The sequence below is a fragment of the Eulemur rufifrons genome, chromosome 7 (genome assembly GCF_041146395.1).
Source record: "Eulemur rufifrons isolate Redbay chromosome 7, OSU_ERuf_1, whole genome shotgun sequence".
Classification (NCBI taxonomy): domain Eukaryota; kingdom Metazoa; phylum Chordata; class Mammalia; order Primates; family Lemuridae; genus Eulemur; species Eulemur rufifrons.
Genome location: NC_090989.1, coordinates 284,047,137 through 284,063,353, shown reverse-complemented (window position 1 = coordinate 284,063,353; position 16,217 = coordinate 284,047,137). Strand labels below are relative to the sequence as shown.

At 63.6% G+C, this 16,217-nt stretch overlaps 1 protein-coding gene across 3 annotated transcripts in view; it reads left to right on the top strand.

Moving 5' to 3' along the window:
• Positions 1 to 16,217, top strand: part of RXRA (retinoid X receptor alpha) — a 153,209-nt gene that overhangs the window by 47,004 nt on the left and 89,988 nt on the right. The window contains exon 1 of one of the 3 annotated variants that reach the window (XM_069477053.1): positions 4,987 to 5,042. The exons of 1 other annotated variant lie outside the window; for it this stretch is intronic. Coding sequence is in view for 1 of the 2 variants with exons in the window: in XM_069477051.1 (XP_069333152.1) it covers positions 9,669 to 9,714 (46 nt within the window). In the remaining variant the exon portion in view is untranslated. Of the gene's footprint in view, positions 1 to 4,986; positions 5,043 to 9,610; positions 9,715 to 16,217 lie in introns of those variants that run through there. One more of the 3 variants, XM_069477051.1, reaches the window with a different exon arrangement.

The window sequence follows — 16,217 nt, the reverse complement described above, 5'->3', positions numbered from 1 at the left end:
CCAGCCGTTCAGCCGTGCTGGCGAGAGAGAGCCATGAACAAGCGCCAAGTGGCTTCTGCCCCAGCTTTTATAACCACTGAAATGAGTTCATTTGTCTTGTGGGTCCAAATATTTTGGCCACTTAGATGTAACCTTGTGTGCTTGTGAAATCAGGTGTATTGTTAGTTTCGCCGGGCCCGGTGACAGGTGGGCACATCAGGTCGATACGCTGGTGGCGGGAGGAGGGGAGGGTAAGCGTGTTCTTATCGGTACAAAGTAGACATGGATGTTTCTGGAATAACACTGACGGGGTGGAGCCTGCCCTGGGGGAGGCATGACCGAATGGTGGGGGGCTGGGAGTCCCTGCTTGATGAGGAGGGCGTAGGGCACAGGGGTTGCTGAGAGAGGAGAGGAGAAGGTTCCAGAGACGCAGCCAGGTCCAGGCGGCCCCTGGGGGTGACAGGGTGGGGTGGGGGCCTCAGCGGTGGGCCAGCTGGGGTTGGCTGCAGGCTCGAGGCACCGGGTTCCAGACGGCACTCTGTCCTTTACCCCGGTTTCTTCTGATCATAAAAGTAATAAAAGCTTCTTGTAGAAAACGGGAAAGTACAAAAGAGGACACGAGACCCCCCGTAGCTCCAGCACTCGAATTCACCACCACTAACTAGTCTTTCCAGATTTCTGTGTGTACATTTATAATTGGGTTCCTTCTGTTGTAATTTTAAGCTGCCTTTCGTTTTCACTTAGCGGGATATCATTTCGAGTGCACACGTGGGGACACTGGGGCTGGGGGCGAGGACAGCCTGACGCAGACAGGCTGGACAGAGCTGGGCACCCCACTGGCTCCGAAGCCCAGGACGGCAGGAGACAGCGCGCCCAGACAGCTCGCGTGTCTCTGCACTGGGCGAGCAGACAGCACCCGTGCAGGGTGGCCGTGTGCCGGGAGCTCGTGGGAGCAGACGGGCCCGTGCAGGGACAGCCCCTCCGCCTGGGGCTCCCAGCTCATTCTCTCTCCTGAGTTGTGACGTGGAGCGGGTGGCAAGGCAAGAGCTCAGCTCTCCGCTGAGTCCGTGTGGCCACCCTGTGACCCCAGGAGCCGCCGGCTCTGACCGGCCCTGGGGGGCCACCTGCTGCCCTGCTGCCTGTCCGGGTGGGAAACCTCTTCAGAGCCGAGTCGCAGCCGGGTACGGCTCCGGGGGAGAACCCTGAACACAGCTCAGTTCTCGAGGGCAGCGGCGACCCGCCCACCGTGCCCTCTGCGGGTGGACTCGGCGAAAACGGACCTGCCCCCTCCGAGAATCCAAGTGCCCTGGAATATCAGGGACGAGTCTGTCAACACAGGATGATCTGGAAATTTCTGGCCACATGGCTTAAAGTGGGCAACGCTGGCTCTGGGGTCTGGCCATGGGCAGGTTTCCTTTCACAAACTGAGGGGCTGTCCAAGGGGCATGCCTGTGGGCGGCGGGGCAGACATGCTCCCCAACGGGACCCGCCGTGGAGAGCTTCGCCACCAACTGCTGACAGTCCTGTGGACAAGACTGTTTACCGGGAACTCACTCAGGGCAGGCCTGGGCTGGTGGCTTTATGGACATTATCTCATTCAGTTTACAGGAGGGTGCCACCTGGCCAGCCTGTCAGAGGGGGCAGCTGAGGCCGTTGGCAGAGGCGGCTTAGATGAGTCTGACCCCTGGGCCCCTCACAGCCAGGTTCCTTGCTCCCACCCCTGGCCCAGGCTGATCACGGATACGCAGGTGCGATCAGCCTGGGAACATCAAGCAGGAAACACACGAACACCCCCAACAGCCACGGCCCAGCGACCACAGCAAACCCGCAGCAGCCGCACCGCCACGCACGGCGCAGACAGCTGGCTCCTGGCACGCGGACATCGAACGGATTTCTGGTCTTTCCCTCGCTGCCGGCAGGGCAGGGGCTGACGGGGGGCCTTTGGCTCCCTTTCCTGGGTGCCCCCAGCCCGCCTGAGTTGTTCTGAAAGCCCCGGGTCTGAGCTCCACGGGGCAAGAGGCCCAGGCTGGGACACTGGGATCATCCTTCCGGAGTCGGGCGCTCTGTCGCTCTGGAGGCCCGTGGGCAGGCTCTGAGGCTCCCAGTGGCTTCAGCCAGGGTGTGGCTGCCCATGTGAAAACCCCCTTCCACACGGAGGGCACTTGAGGCCAGGGCCGGCTCGCTAAGCCCCTCTGAAGCCCACCGGTCCCGGCGGCTGTCCAGGGCAGGGGCCTCCTGGACCGCTGTCCCTTCCCGGGTCCGCATCACTCAGGCAGGTGAGGGCGGCGCCGCTCACGTCGTGGGAAGGAGGTGCGGCCAGCGGCCCCTCTGTGAGTGCGACCACTGCACGCAGGGCTCTGGCGGGCTCACGGAAGCAGGAGGAGGAGGCCCAGGGGCTGCTTGCCGCTCAAGGGAGGCCCTGATGGGGGACAGTGGGGACCCTGCAGTTCTGGGTGCTTACTGGTGAAGGGGCCTGGCAACAGCCCCACACATGGGTGCCTTGGACACCAGCACTGTCTAGGAAGCAGGAGTTGGGCCCGTTGGTGGGCAGGGGTCCCAGGAGGAAGGGGTCTCCCCCAAAGGGGAGCAGCTGCCCCAAGGAGGGGTGCTGAGGCCAGGGCTGCAGACCCGGGTGACCTTGTCGCCAGGACAGCCTTCTCCTCCGTGAATCTTAGCTAAGAAGCTTCCTTTGGGGACCCTCGTTAGTGGGAGAAACAAAGGCCAGTTGTCACCATGAGCTGGTAATCCGTCAGCCTGAGCCCGCGCTCCCTGTGCGTCTGCTGGGGCCTGAAGGGGGGGTGGCAGAGGTAGGGTTAAAAGTCCCCCCGGCCCCCTGAGATTTTTCTCAGTGTCACTTCTTTGATGCTTTCCAAAGCACACCCTAAACAGCTTCCTCTTGGGGAACCGCCCTCTGGTCTTCACGGGGCCTCCACCCCTGGGGCTGCAGGCTAATTGGACTTACAAGTAAACTGAGGCCTTGGGAATCAAAGGAGTTTTTTCTAAGTATAGAAGGACTGAGATGTGACCCGGGGTCCTGAGTGTCCACCCCAGGGCTTGGAGGCAGGAGCCAGACCCCTTAAGAACAGCCTCCTGCCCCCCCTCAGTGAACGCTGAGCTCCGGTGACGGTGACGGTGCCCCATGGGGAGAGTGGGGCACCTGCCCTGAGTGTCTTCACAGGCCAGAGGGACTAGACATGACCGGCCGAGGGACAGAGGGACGTGCAGGTGTCTGTGGCCTGTGGGGTGCAGAGAAGGCTGTGTATGGGCTGTGGCTGGGTGGGAATGGCAGCCCAGCCCTGGCCAGCTGGGGAGGGGGTGGCTTGTGGGCGGGGCTGGGCGGGCAGGAGGGGATGACTCAGGGAGGGAGGAGGGGGAGCGCCTGGGTAGCTTTGCTCAGGAGTTTGGACTTTATCCCTGGGGCAAGGAGGAGCAAGAAAGGGTGTTTAAGCTGGGAGTGCCAGGGTGGGGGCAGGGGGTGCTGTCTGCTCTGTGCTAGGAGAGGCTGGGCGCAGGCCTGGCCCAGGGAGGGTGCGGCCTGGGCTTCAGGGACCTCCCACATGTGGCCTCCGTCCTGGTGGCCTCTGTCCTGAGGCCTGGGGCTGGCCTGGGCCGCCTCTGATGTGGCAGCCTCGTGCCAGTGCCCGAAAGGCAGCCTAGGCTGAGCCGGGTCCCCCCCAGCCGGCACCCCCATGTGCTGGCGGGGGCGGGGGTGGCGGGCAGGGAGCAGCAATTTTCAGTACTGTTCTTTCCATGCAAGCACCAAGGAGCGCTGGGCACACTCCTGGGTCACTGTCCCAGTCTTCAGTGCAAACGACTTCTCTTCACGTCCCCATTCATAACCACTGCCATCTCCCCGCCGCACGGAGGCCACATATATAACATTTAAACCACACTGGTGGATGGCAGAGACGTACGGATATTTTTAATCCCAACAGACTATTATGGTTCATATCATGTCTGTCAAATAAATATTATGAATCATTTCCCGTTATCTTTATGGGGGCAAGACGGCTGCGGAGGGGGATTGGGCACAGACCTCCTCCTTGCGTCTCTCTAGCGCGTATGTATATGTGCGCGGACGCAGGGAGATTTATGTGGCAATTGTTGATAGTAAATGCCCAGATCAAACACATTATCTCCCCGCTCGATGGGCGGCGTCTGGAGAGGGGTGTGGGGGAGGGGCGCGTGCCATGTTCAGAGCCAGACGGGGTTGGGACGGGTGCCCAGGCTGGGAGTCTCGGCCTTTGCCCTTCTCAACTCCTGTGACATGTTAGCAGCCATTTCCCTGTGGTCATACTTTCTCTCCTTGTTGAAAAGCCTCCGTGATTAGCTGGTTCTTTTCTCCCATTTTATAAAAGAAGAGACTGAGGCTCAGAGAGGCCCTTGTTCAAAGGCCACGTGAGAGTTAGTGGTAGAGCCAGGCTACAGCCTCTTACTCCTGGTACCTCCCCCAGCACACTGTTTCTAGAACCTGGCCCTTCCATCCGGTCTCTACTTGTACCTGGCACCCGTGCTCTGGCTGGCCTGCCCCTCACCACGACAGCAGGGAGGTGGGGTGGCTCACCGGAGGCAGATGCAAGGTTGGAGGTTGCCGAGAGGCCTTCCTGGGGGTTCTGACCACTGACCTCAGCCCTGGGTCTGGTGACCAAGGTGCTGGAGCCACTGCATGGTCTGGAGTCAGTCACTGCTGCTCTCGGCCTCAGCGTTTCCGCCTGCGAAATGGGGAAACGGGAGTCTTGGGCTGTGGGGTGGGGTTAGAGGAGATGGTGCCGGAAGCTTCCGTGTCCTCCTCTCCCGACTCTCTGAACAGCTCCGGCCCCTCCCCAGGGGGTCTGTGACTCCTTGCAGCTGGCCTTGGGTTTTGGCAGGAGTGTGTCTTTGGCTGTTTGGAGGCCCCTGGAGTGGACCCACCAGCTCTTGTGGGAGCGGCCCGGAAATCCTGGTCCGTCCCCAGGACCCAGCCCCATCTCCTTGAGCCTCGCTCACCTGAACCGGTTGGCTGGAGCCCCAGTGCAGCTCCCTGGGGTGTGAACATAGGAGCCCACACAGTGACAGTGACGCAGGTAGGCTGTCTGCCTTCCAGAGACCCTCCAGCCCCCCACCCCCAGCCCCGCACTGCTTTGGGTGTTCAGGGAGGGCAGAGTGTCGTCCCACGGATGGCAAACGTTTGCCCAGGTGAGCAGAGCCAGACGGAGGCATCCTCTTCTCTTCTCCCCTCTCCCCTTCCCTTCCCCTTCTCCCCACTACGCAGAGCAGACTGGCGCCCGTTTCCCCCTAGACAGATGCAGAGAGGAGATATGACGGGGTAGGGGGAGGGGACCCCTGGGTCCTAGTCCCAGCTCCATCCATCTGGCCCTGCTGGGTGATTTCTGGGGAGCTCCTGCCTCCCTAAGTGTTACCCCCCCTCCCAGCCTGAGTCACCTGTCACCACAGACAGAAAGTCTTAGCCCCAACGGAGCCACAGGGGAGGTGAGAAAGGGCCCCTTTGCGCTGGAGTGCTTGGGGACAGAAGCATGCTGGACAAGCCACCTTGTCCAGGAGAACAGGCTTGCAGTGCCTACGCCCCTGGCCTGCCTTGCTGGGGGCTGAGCGCCCCAAGCCTCTGTGAGGTTCCTTTAGCTCAGGGTCACGTGAGCCTCTCTCCTGTGGGGGACAGGACAGGAAGCAGCCCAGCACCCCCTTAGCGCCCCGGGAGCTGCCTGGAGCCGTTCACCCAGACGCCGGCTCCCGGCTGCCCAGCCAGCACAGACACCGGCTTTAAGAATGTTATTCACCCAGCGATTCCGAGACTGTTTATGAGACTGAGCTGAGACGGGCGCATGAAATAGGCCAAAGTACCTTAAAAAGCATCCTTCAGGGAAATTTTTTAAAAAAGCTCCAAACAAAAAACAAAAAACAAAACGCTCTCAGATCCCAGGTTGTAAATAGATGGATATTACTATAAAAATACTTTTGGCTGCAGAAGCACCTGGCAGGAAGGCTGGGGTGGTTTTTTCCATGGTTTGCTCGGACCTGGCACTCTGAATGGGGCCACCACCGTTCCGGGCGGTTTCGTGTGGGATCGTTTGCACCAAAGAGTCCCAAATTGAGGGAGACTGAAAAACAGTGGCCGCAGAAATAACAAGCGGCACCGTCACTTTCCATCAGGGAGCGGAGTGTTTCTGGAGGGGCCTCCCTCCTCGGCCACGCCTCCGGCTCCCTGGCACCGGCCCTGACCCCCTGCACAGGGAAGGCCAGGCTGAGAGCCACTCCCCACCTGTGGGCACCGGGGCTTGTCTGCGGGGTCTGGACCCCCGATGCTCTCCACTGTCCCCAGCATCCCTAGGAGTGCTGGGGAGAGGCATGGCTGGGTGACGCCTTTTGGTGTTTCTTAGGAAGAGGCCTTGGCCTTCCCGGGGGCGAGAGGGGCCGTGTTGAAATTTGCCATGTGTGCGCCTCTCTGCCTCCAGGTGTGCGAGGGCCGAGGCTGGGGGGGAGGGCACAGTGGGGAGCCAGGCCGCCCACCAAGGAGGTGACCTCAGGAGCTTCAGCTTGGCCTTTGAGGCCCCCAGGACCAGCTGTCATACCACTGCTCGGTGTGTTTTGGTCACAGCTTATGCCAGCCCTCTGCCTGATGAAAACCTCCGTCATTTTTTTTTTTTTTTTTTTTGAGACAGTCTTTCTGTCTGTTGCCCCGGCACTCTGCCATAGCATCATTACAGCTCACTGCGACCTCCAACTCTGGGGCTCAAGTGATCCTTCTGCACTCACCACCATGCCTGGCTAATTTTTCCTGCTTTTAGTAGAGATGAGGGTCTCGCTCTTGCTCAGGCTGGTCTCGAACTCCTGAGCTCAAGCGATCCTCCTGCCTCGGCCTCCCAGAGTGCTGGGATTGCAGGCGTGAGCCACCTCGCCCTGTGGAAAACCTTCAACACCCCACTCAGGACCATCCTCAAACTTGTAGGTGTGTCTTATGTCCCCTCCGGGCTGTGGCTCCAGGAGGGCAGGTGACCTGCCTAACTCATTTCATAATAGTAACAATAACTATCACTGACGGAGCCGTTCCTCGGAGCCAGCCTCTCCCCGCATTATCTCATTTAGTCATCGCAGTGACTCAGGGAGGAGGGTGTGGCTGTGTCCATTCACAAATGAGGAAACTGAGGAACAAGTAGGGAAGTAACCCGGCCAGACCACACAGCTGGTGAGAGGCAGCACTGGGACCTGGCTCGTGCCTTGTCCCTCTGGGCCCACACCTCCACCAGAGTGCCGGCGGTCTGGCCCTCGGCAAGGGCTCCGCGGGCGTTTGGTGACTGATCAAATGGTCCACAATGTTGGAAAACGGGTCATTCACATTTTCCTTCCATTGCCCTCCCCGTATTCCCGTCCTTTCTGTCCTGACACCGGCCTGGACAGGCTGTCCACAGCTCACAGAGCCCACAGCCCTGGCAGGAAGCCAGCACAGGCTGACACCCTTGGTGGCCCAGCGGTCCCAAGGACGGGCCCTGGGTTCAAACGCCGGCTTCACCCTGCTGTGAGAAGTGCTCCATCGTCTCATCTGTCCCCACAGGTCAGATGGGTTAGTAGTGCCCACTGCCCCCGGCTGCTGGAGCATCTCATAGCGACTCTGTGTCAAAGGAGGGAGTGGGTGCCATGTCCCATGGGCTTCTCTTCCTGGCCATTTGTGCTGCATGGCCTGTGCGGTTGGACGCAGGCCAGGAAGATGGGGCCCAAAAGGGCCACGGATTGTGTGCCACGGTCTGGGGCACTAGAGGCAGGCCCAGGAGCTGGGCCTGGCACTCAGCATATGCCCAGTATATGTTGGTGTTCATGGGGCCTCCTTCTTAGGGCTTGTCCTGTGTCCCCCCTGCCCCCCAAAACCCCCTGCCCTGGCACGAGGTCATCAGGTGGGGCTGGTGTGTGCGGGGGTGGGGCAGTAGGTTTGTCGTGGTTGTGATGCAAGTGGGTGAGAGGTCCAAGTAAACTGGCTGCTGCTGGGGGGGGTGCAGGCTGCCCGCTGGTCATGGTGTGTATATGGGTGGGGGGACCTCTGCTGGGGGCCCAGGAGCCAGCTAATAGGGGAAAGAAAGCTGGAGAGAGCTGCCCACATAGGCCTGTGGCTGTGCTGGGGGTGGGCTGCCCAACCAGGGCTCACCCTCGCAGTCCCCCAGGGGTGCCCCTGCCCCAGGTGGAGTGAGGGCCTCCTGGGATCTGGCCGTTGGTGGCTGGCTTTAGGAGGGTCCTGCTTCTGCCCCATTTCACAGAGGAGGAAAGTGAAGCCCAGAGGGTGGTCACACCGGTGACAGTGGTACACCCAGGCAGCAGGACACCCTCTCCAGTCATGGGCTGTGGCTGTCTCTGGGCAGTGTGATGGCTTTCTGCACCTGGTCATCACTGCCCTCTCTGTGCACAGCCCCTGCCCCGGGAACCGCGTGCAGCCTGTGAGACTCTGGCAAGCCCCTCTGCCTGGCAGAGCCCAAGCCTGCACCCCGGAACCCTGGGTCTAACCGGGAGGTGCGCGAGGAGTGTGGTGAGGAGGGAGGCCCGGTGCCCGGCCAGCCTGGCGCAGGGGGCGGCCGGGGCTGTGCCTGCCAGGGAAGGCCGGCTTGGCTCCGTGCAGGTAGCTCACACCCAAACCCGAATTCCAGCCGCCCAGGATGGCGGCGGAAGAGGCCCAAGCTGTCCCGGGGCAGGAGTGCTTCCTTTCGTTTTTAAACAAACAAATCATGAATTTGGAAGTCAGGGCAGAGAACTACCCAAGATATAAAAATAGCCACCAGCCACAAAGTCCTGTCCCACTCTTGCAGCCCGGTGCCTGGGAGGAGGGGTCTGAGAAGTCCGGGCTGTGTGCAAGTGTGAGCCCCTCCCCCTCGCGTTGGCCCGTGGGTCGGTCCGTTGGGGGCCGGGCGTGGGGGGAGGGCTGGGGGTCTCCGGCGTGAGGTGGGGAGGCGGACTGGGGGGCGTCCGAAAGAGTAGTCGTTCCCCCGACAGAGGGGCCCCTGCTCTGAGGCGTTGGGGCTCGCCGCCACTCCCGGGCCTCAGTTTCCCCACGCGTCGCGGGAATGGGCGAGGTGTCGGTGCTGGGGCCGTCCTGCCGCGCTCCGCGCCCGCCCAACAGGGCCGGGGTCCCCGCGCAGCCACCGCCCGGCCGCTTTGTGTGGCCGCCACAGACAATGGCCCGGCCGCCGGGCTCCCGGCCCGCTCTCCTCCTCCCCCGCCGGCCGCGCGCGCGCGTGTGCGCGCGTGTGTTTTTGGCAGGCCGGGGAGGGAGTTCTGCGCCCGCCCCCGCCCCGCGCCCGCCGAGCCGCCTCCCACGCCGCCCCCGCGCGGCTCCCGGGAACCCCTGGCGGAGGCAAACTTGCAAGTTTGCGCGGCGCTCCCAACTCGCGGCGGGCGGGGCGCGGGCGCGGGCGGGCGGGGCGGCGGCGCTGCGCAGAGTCCGCGCCCGTCGCGGGCCCCCCGCCGCCCCCCCGCCGGCGCCGCAGAGCCGCGGTCGGAGCGGGGCGCGGGCGCGCGGCGGCGGGGGCGCGGGCCGGGCGCGCGCGGCGGCGGCGCGCAGGCACAAGTAGTTTACATTGTTGGGCGACTTTTGCAACAACTCGCCGCGCCGCGGCCTCCGCGCGCCGCCGCCGCCGCCGACGCCGCCGCCGCCGGCTCCCCGCCGCCCGGGCCCGGGCCGGCCGCCGGGGGCCGCGCTCGCCGCCGCGCGGGGCATGAGTGGGTCGGCGGCCATGGACACCAAGCACTTCCTGCCGCTCGGTGAGTGCTCGCGGGCCGGGCCGGGGGCCGGGGAGCCGGGGAGCCGGGCCGAGCCGGGCCGGGGGGCGCGTTCGCGGCGCGCGCCGGGGCCCTCGGCCCGGCCCCCTCGGACCTCGCGCCCCCGCCGCCTTCGCGCGGGTCCGGGCGCCGCGCCCGGAGGGGTCGGCGCGGGGCAACTTTTCCCTGGGCCGAGCGGGCGGGGAGGGGCGCGGGCGCGGGCCCACCGGCCGGGGCGCGAGAGGGGGCGGCGGGCTGGGGCGGCGGGTTCGCCCGGGACGAGGGGTTCCCCCGCCGGCCCCGTGCGCCCCGGGCCGCCTTGGCGCCCAGCTCCAGCCGGGCCGCGCAGGAGCCGTGCTGGAGCGGGAGGAGCAACTTCTGCGCTCGCTCTAAGGGTCCGGCCTCCTTGGCCCCGGGACGGACAGTGCGCTGGGCCCGAGTGGCCTCTGCGCTGCCGCCTTCAGCAGGCCGCTGGCTCCTGGCGTGTGTCTGCCCAGGCAGCAGGCTGGACCTCTCTTCCCCCAAGCGGCCGAGCCCGGTGGGCAGGTCGCCAGGGGCCGCATGAACGGGACCCTCAAACCTCGGAAGGTGCCATCCCAGAATTGGGACCCTCACTTTGGCAGCTTTGCTGTTTTCGGGGCTGGCCCTACGTCTGTGGGGGGGACAGCCCAGAGGAACGAGGGTCAGTTTCCTCTCCTCCCGCTGCCATCGCGCCCAGCAGCGTCCTAGCCCCAGCTGCCCAACAACTCCAGGCCCGGACTCTCTCGAAAGAGGAGTGGGCACGGCCGGGGGCACCCACCCATTGCCCTCCCCGGGGTGTGGAAGCCAGTGAGAGACAGGGAGGGGGAGACTTCATAAATGGGCTCCAGAAAGGATATTAATTTGGTGGCGGGACGGCAGCCAGGCTGTCAGGCCGGAGAAGGATTTGTGCCGAATGGAAGTTAAAACAGCTGATTGTGAATGAAGCCGTGTCCACAGTCCCTCTTGCCTGCCCACACCTCTGCAGCCTGGGGTGCAGTTCAGCCATGCTGGGAGGTGCTCAGAGCCCAGTGTGGGTGCAGGGCGTTTGGTGAGGGCAGGAGGTCCGCACAGAGTTAGCGCCCCCCCCCCCACGTGAGGGTGACTGGGGTGGGTGTGGGGGCTCCAAGTTTGTCCAACCTAAGAAGACTCCGTCCCTGACTCTCTTGTGCTGGAGGCCTTGCGGGCTGGAGTGGCGTGCTCTCTTTGGATGAGGGAGGGCACGTGTCCCCATTTTGCAGATGAGAAAACTGGCTGGGAGAGGCTGAGCTCCCAGGCTGCCAAGGGGTGGATTTGGAATTTGGACCTGCAGCTGTGGATGCTGTGTGAGTGGAGCAGAGAAGGAAGCTGGGTTGTCTGTGACTTACTACGGCAAGGCCTGCCATGGGGCTGGCTGGGGCGCCTGTGTGGGAGGGCGGCGCCTCCTTTCCCCGCTAGAGCTTCGCCACACATGCCTGCGGACACAGAGCTGGGCTCCCCGGCGATCCCTTCTGGAATGAGAATGCCCAGGACCGTCTCTGGTCCCTGGACGTGGCAGGGGCCTGGCTGGCCGCACTTGGGCTGGGTACTGGGAATGCAACAAGTCTCTGTCTCTAATGGGGACGGACGGGGCTGGTCCTAGGAGTTAGCACGTGTAGGGCCGGGGAACAAGGGTGCCTAGGCCACAAGGTGGCTGTCTTGGAGTCGCCATGCAGAGGAGAGGTTGTGTCTTCCCCCCACTGCCCCAGGGACCCCGATGGGCGCTCCCCCACCACAAGGAAGCTGGGAGTCTTCTGTTCTCAGAGCAGCAGCTCTCTGGGCTGACCGATGGCCTCCCAGGCAGCCCATGCCCCAGGGCTGAGGGAGAGTCCTGGGCTCTGATTACATTTTATTTTTTTCTAAGCTTGTGACCTGCTGTGAAGTCCAGTGCAGTTGAAGGTCCATTTAAGCGGCTACTTGCCTAAGCCCTTTTGTCAACACAGCCTAATCCCTCCTGGGGGGTGAGTGTCGGAGAGCCTGGCGGCTGGCTGCCCGGGTCAGACCTGGAGCTGCTGGGAAGGCAGCCGCCCCTTTGAGCTGCCTGGCCACTTTCGGGGTCTGGGGCAGAGAGGGTTGGCTTCCTCCTCCCAGCATTCGCTGCTGCTGGGCTTGGTGGGCCTGGGGGGCTCCCAGTCACTGGCCCCCAAGCCACTCAGTGAGGGCAGGGTGCTGAAGGGTGGCTGTGCCCCCTGCCCAGCTGGCCTCCTCCTGAATGGGGGGACTGTGAGGCTGAGCCTGCAAAGTCCAGGGGTCTCAGACCATACCAGACCCTCTCTGCTGCTGGTGGCCCATTTGCCTGAGGGGACTAGGTGGCCAGCAGCAAAGCTGTAGGCGCATTGACCACCCTTGGGGCGTACTCAGGGACCTGGGTGAGCCTGGAGCCTGGGCAAGGGGCTTCTGGTAATATCAGAGCCCTGGGGACCCAAAATAGAGCACATTCCGGGGCCTCCCGAAATAACAGGGTCACATGACTCCCAGGAGGCTGGGCTTGGAGTCCAGCTTGGGCCTGACGAGGCAGTTCACGTCTCAGCCCGGGCACTGCCCACTTTGGGGCGTTTGTTTTGGTAAACTCCGGAGGGGGCTCTATTTGTTGACTGAGGAAGTGTCAGGGTGAGAAAAACGGCCTGGTCTGACCGTGGCCGTGGCCTTGCTGGCCGGCATCCTTGCTTGGGGCTGGCTGCAGTGCCTGGGCCGGAGCATGCAGCTCCAACTCCTGTGCCCAGTTGTGGGCGGGACAAGCTGGGCCCTCAGGAGGGGTGGGTGCTCTGAGCACCCCGGGGTTATGTGGGGTGCCAAGTTGAGCCAGTAGTCCTGATCACACAGGGGTGGCTGCTGTGGCTGACTCCCAGCTCCAGCAGTGCCTGGTGGCTCTTCCAGCTGTGCCCGTCCTTCAGGGTCTGTGGGGTCTCACCTCCTCCGGGAGCCACTCTGACTGCTCTACCTTGGCCTCTGCCCTGTCCCCCCTCTTTGGCTCTGGGGGAGGTTGTCGTTGGTGGTTTGCATTTTCTCTCCTGGCAAAGGGTATCTGGAGAGTTTGCTGGGCAATTACTGTGCAGGCAAAGATGGGGTGCACCCAGGGACATCTGTCCCTGGGCGCTGGCTGTGCATGCTGGGGGACTCTGGCATCAGAAGAGGGTGGCACAGACGTCAGCTGCGTGGAAGGTGGTGTGGGGGTGGGGTGGAAGTCTTAAATGTCCACCTAGAGCCAGCTGAGGCTGCCCGGGGAGTTTCATTTCTTGGGTGGTGTCCATTCTTGCCATGGCTCGAATGTTTCAGGGCCGGGGCCGTGAGTGGAGGGCAAGGCCTGGTCCCCTGGAGGAGACGGCTCCTGGGCCCAGTGCTGCTGTCCCAGCAGACAGGGCAGAGGCCTCCCAGCTGGCTCAGGGTTGGGGCTTCGCAAGCCAAGACCTGCCCTCCTGCCCTTCTCCACTGGGCTCGAAGTTTGCCTTCAGTTGGCTTTGGTGGCCAAGGCCTTGAGGTGTCCCACTCATTGGTCCATTTCTATGGGAATTGGCCACTGGCTGGGCCAGGGATCGGGCTGGCATCCATTTGGGGGTCACCTTCCTGACCTCCATCCCGATGCTCATTAGGCAGGTGGGTTTCCCAGATGCTGTAACGCGGTGGGGGCAGAGAGCCTGTCCTTCCCCTCCCTCCCCTCCCCCTGCCCACCTGCCTGCAGCGTTTGCATTTTACAAGGGGCAGTTCCATCCTCACTGCTTCCCCACCGCCAGCTGACCCAGCTGTCCCTGGATGGGGGTGGCGGTGGAGGGATCCCAGGATTGACACCTTCCCGGAAGAGGCTCCGGCTGGCCGTGTCCTGTTGCTTGGCCGGTGGTCAGGCTGGGGTCAAGTCCTCTGGCCTTGCTGCCTGTGTGTCCTGCTCTCTGGCCTCGGTTGTCCATCTGTCAAATGGACTCACTTGTCGGCTCTTCCAGGTGCTGGGAAAGACAGCCTGGTTTGTTGCAGGCTGACAGGGAGTTGGAGGAGCTCCATTTGTGGGGTGTGTCTCCCCCTTTCTGGAGGCGAGGCCTGTGGCCAGGTCCTGCCTGTGCCTCCTGCTTGGATCAGGGTGGGGCCAGTGTTGGACCAAAACCAGGCCACGATTGCAGGTGCTGTCAGGTGTGGGGAGCAGCCTCCGGGAGAGAGGGTGGGGTGAGAACGCTGAAGTGGCCCCTCCTCCGGGCGTAGGCCTGCCCCCAGAGCCCTCACTTCCTCCCGCCCCCAGGACCAGCCCCTCTGCAGGGACCCTTCCTTCCCTGAGGCCTGAGGAGGCGGGTGGGGCCAGGGACTGTGCGTTTGCACACCCACCCGAGCCTGGTGCGAGATGTTCTGAGCAGTTGTGCCCCAGTGCCTCACAGACAGGGAAATTGCACCCTAGAGTTACAAAGCAATTGTCTGCTCAGCAGCTGAACGAGCGTGAAATGGGGCAGAAAGCAGCTAAGTAAGATTGGCCGGGCTGTCGCTGGGGAGAGGGGCCCGCGCTCGCGTGCAAGGCCGGGTGTGTGCCTGCTCACTGTCTCGCATGCCCGCTCGCGGAGGCACGCACTCTGCCTGCCCTGCCAGCCGCTCCGCTGGGAGCTGGCCCGGGCCCCGCCGTGCTGGGAGTGACCTCTCAGGCTGCGAGTGGGTCACGGTGGTCCCTGCTGGTTTTGTCCACCCTTCTATTCTAAATCTCTCCCAACTTGTCCAGGACACAACCCTGTACGGAGGGCGCCTACTGTGTACCAGGGCCTTTGTTTGCAGGACCTTGGAGGGCTTCACAGAGACAAGCCCACTGCGTGGATGGGGAAACTGAGCTCTGGGCCTTTGCACCCTGCTGTTGCACCTCTGTGTGGTTCTTCCTGCTTTTTCTCAGCAGATTGATTTGGAGGGGGCAGCGCTGAGCTCCACCCAGCCAGAACCTGTCCCCAGGGAGAGGGCTCTGCTCCCCAGGTCCTTCTCCCCATAGTTAGCATCCTGAGAAGCAGCCCACCGGCAGGGCTGGGCCCGCCCTCCGTCCTGCGTCCCTGGGAGCCCTACTTCGGGTCTGGTGGAGGGCGAGGGCTCACCGTGTCAGCTCTGTCTTCTGGGTCTGGGGGGTCCTGGTCCCCTGGGAAGTAGAGATCCTTTGATCCTTGCCCTAGGGTCATCCTTGGGTGGGGGAGGGTGGACTGGGAGAAGTCCCCTCCTGACTGGGAAGCTGTAGGTTGGGAGAGCAGCCAGAGGCACAGCCTGGGACCCTGTGGCCTGGCATCCACCTCCTCACCCTGCCAGGGCGGTGCTGTCTGGCAGCCTGGGGTAGGGGACGGGCAAGGACGGCCACACTGGGTCCCCAGGGCAGGACTCTGGTTATCTCTGTGTTCCCGCCCCCAACGCATGCACATCACACGTGTGCACGCACACATACATGCACATAGCCCCACTCCACCAGTGCATGCAGTGGCCCCGGCCTGCCCAGCAGAGTCCCGAGCCCTTCTCAGGGAGGATTCTGGCCTGCCAGTGGGCTTGGGCCACGTGCGGCTTAGGGAGCATCTGCCGGGTGCCGGTCTCATCCTGTGGCCCACGGAGGGGTGGCTCCTGTGGGAGCCCTCCTAGGGTGGGCTCTGAAGGAGAGGGAGGGTTTGGACAGGTGGGGGAGTGCCTGGAGGCAGGGACAACTAAGCAAAGACTCAAAGGCCTGACCAGAGGGAGTGAGCCAGGGGAGGGTGGGGTGGTGTGGCTGGGGCAGGGAGAGGTGGTAACGTGGGTGGGGTGGCTGGCCAGGCCTGGGTGCAAGGCTCAGGTGCCTGGAGACTGCGTGGGTCCCCCGGTGTGGTGGTCTTTATAGTCGGAACTGGGTCCAGCGCAGTGCGGGGGTGGGTTGGAGGCGGTGAGGAGAGGCTGGAAGGGGAGGCCCTCCTCTCTGGCTCCCTCTGGCCAGCTATGGTCCCATGTGGGTCGGGGGCCCCTATGAGTGGCTATCCATCCTTGCCCTGGCTGGACCCCGCAGTTTGGCAGGCTGGGCTGGCCTGGGGGGTCTGCCTTTCCTGGCCAGAGGCCCCCTGAGCATGGGGACATAGAGGAGCTGCTCCCCACCCCCACCAGCTTGCACGCTCCCCCCAGGCCTGACGTTGGCCACAGGCTGTCTGGGGGGGGGGCAGGGCAGCCAGACCTTCTGGGGTCAGGGCAGGGACCGTGAGGGCCATGGAGGAGGCCGGACTTCGGGGCTGGGGAACAGGACATTGGGGATCTCTATCCCCAATGGGGGGGGGGGCGGCAGAGCCTCTGTGGGTCTCAGTGTGAGGGGTTGCCGTGGGGGCTGTCCCTGCTGAGTCTGTGTGCTGTTCCTGATTGACCCTTGGCTCCGAGCTCCCACCCGTAGCAGGGCTCTGCCTGCTGGGGCCGGGGAAGCCAAGAGGAGCCCTTAGCCCGAGACCCTGCTTCTGCGGTGACCCAGCGCCTGCCCCTGGCCTCCGGCACTGCTGTTGGACTATCTTAACAGCAGTAGTTTC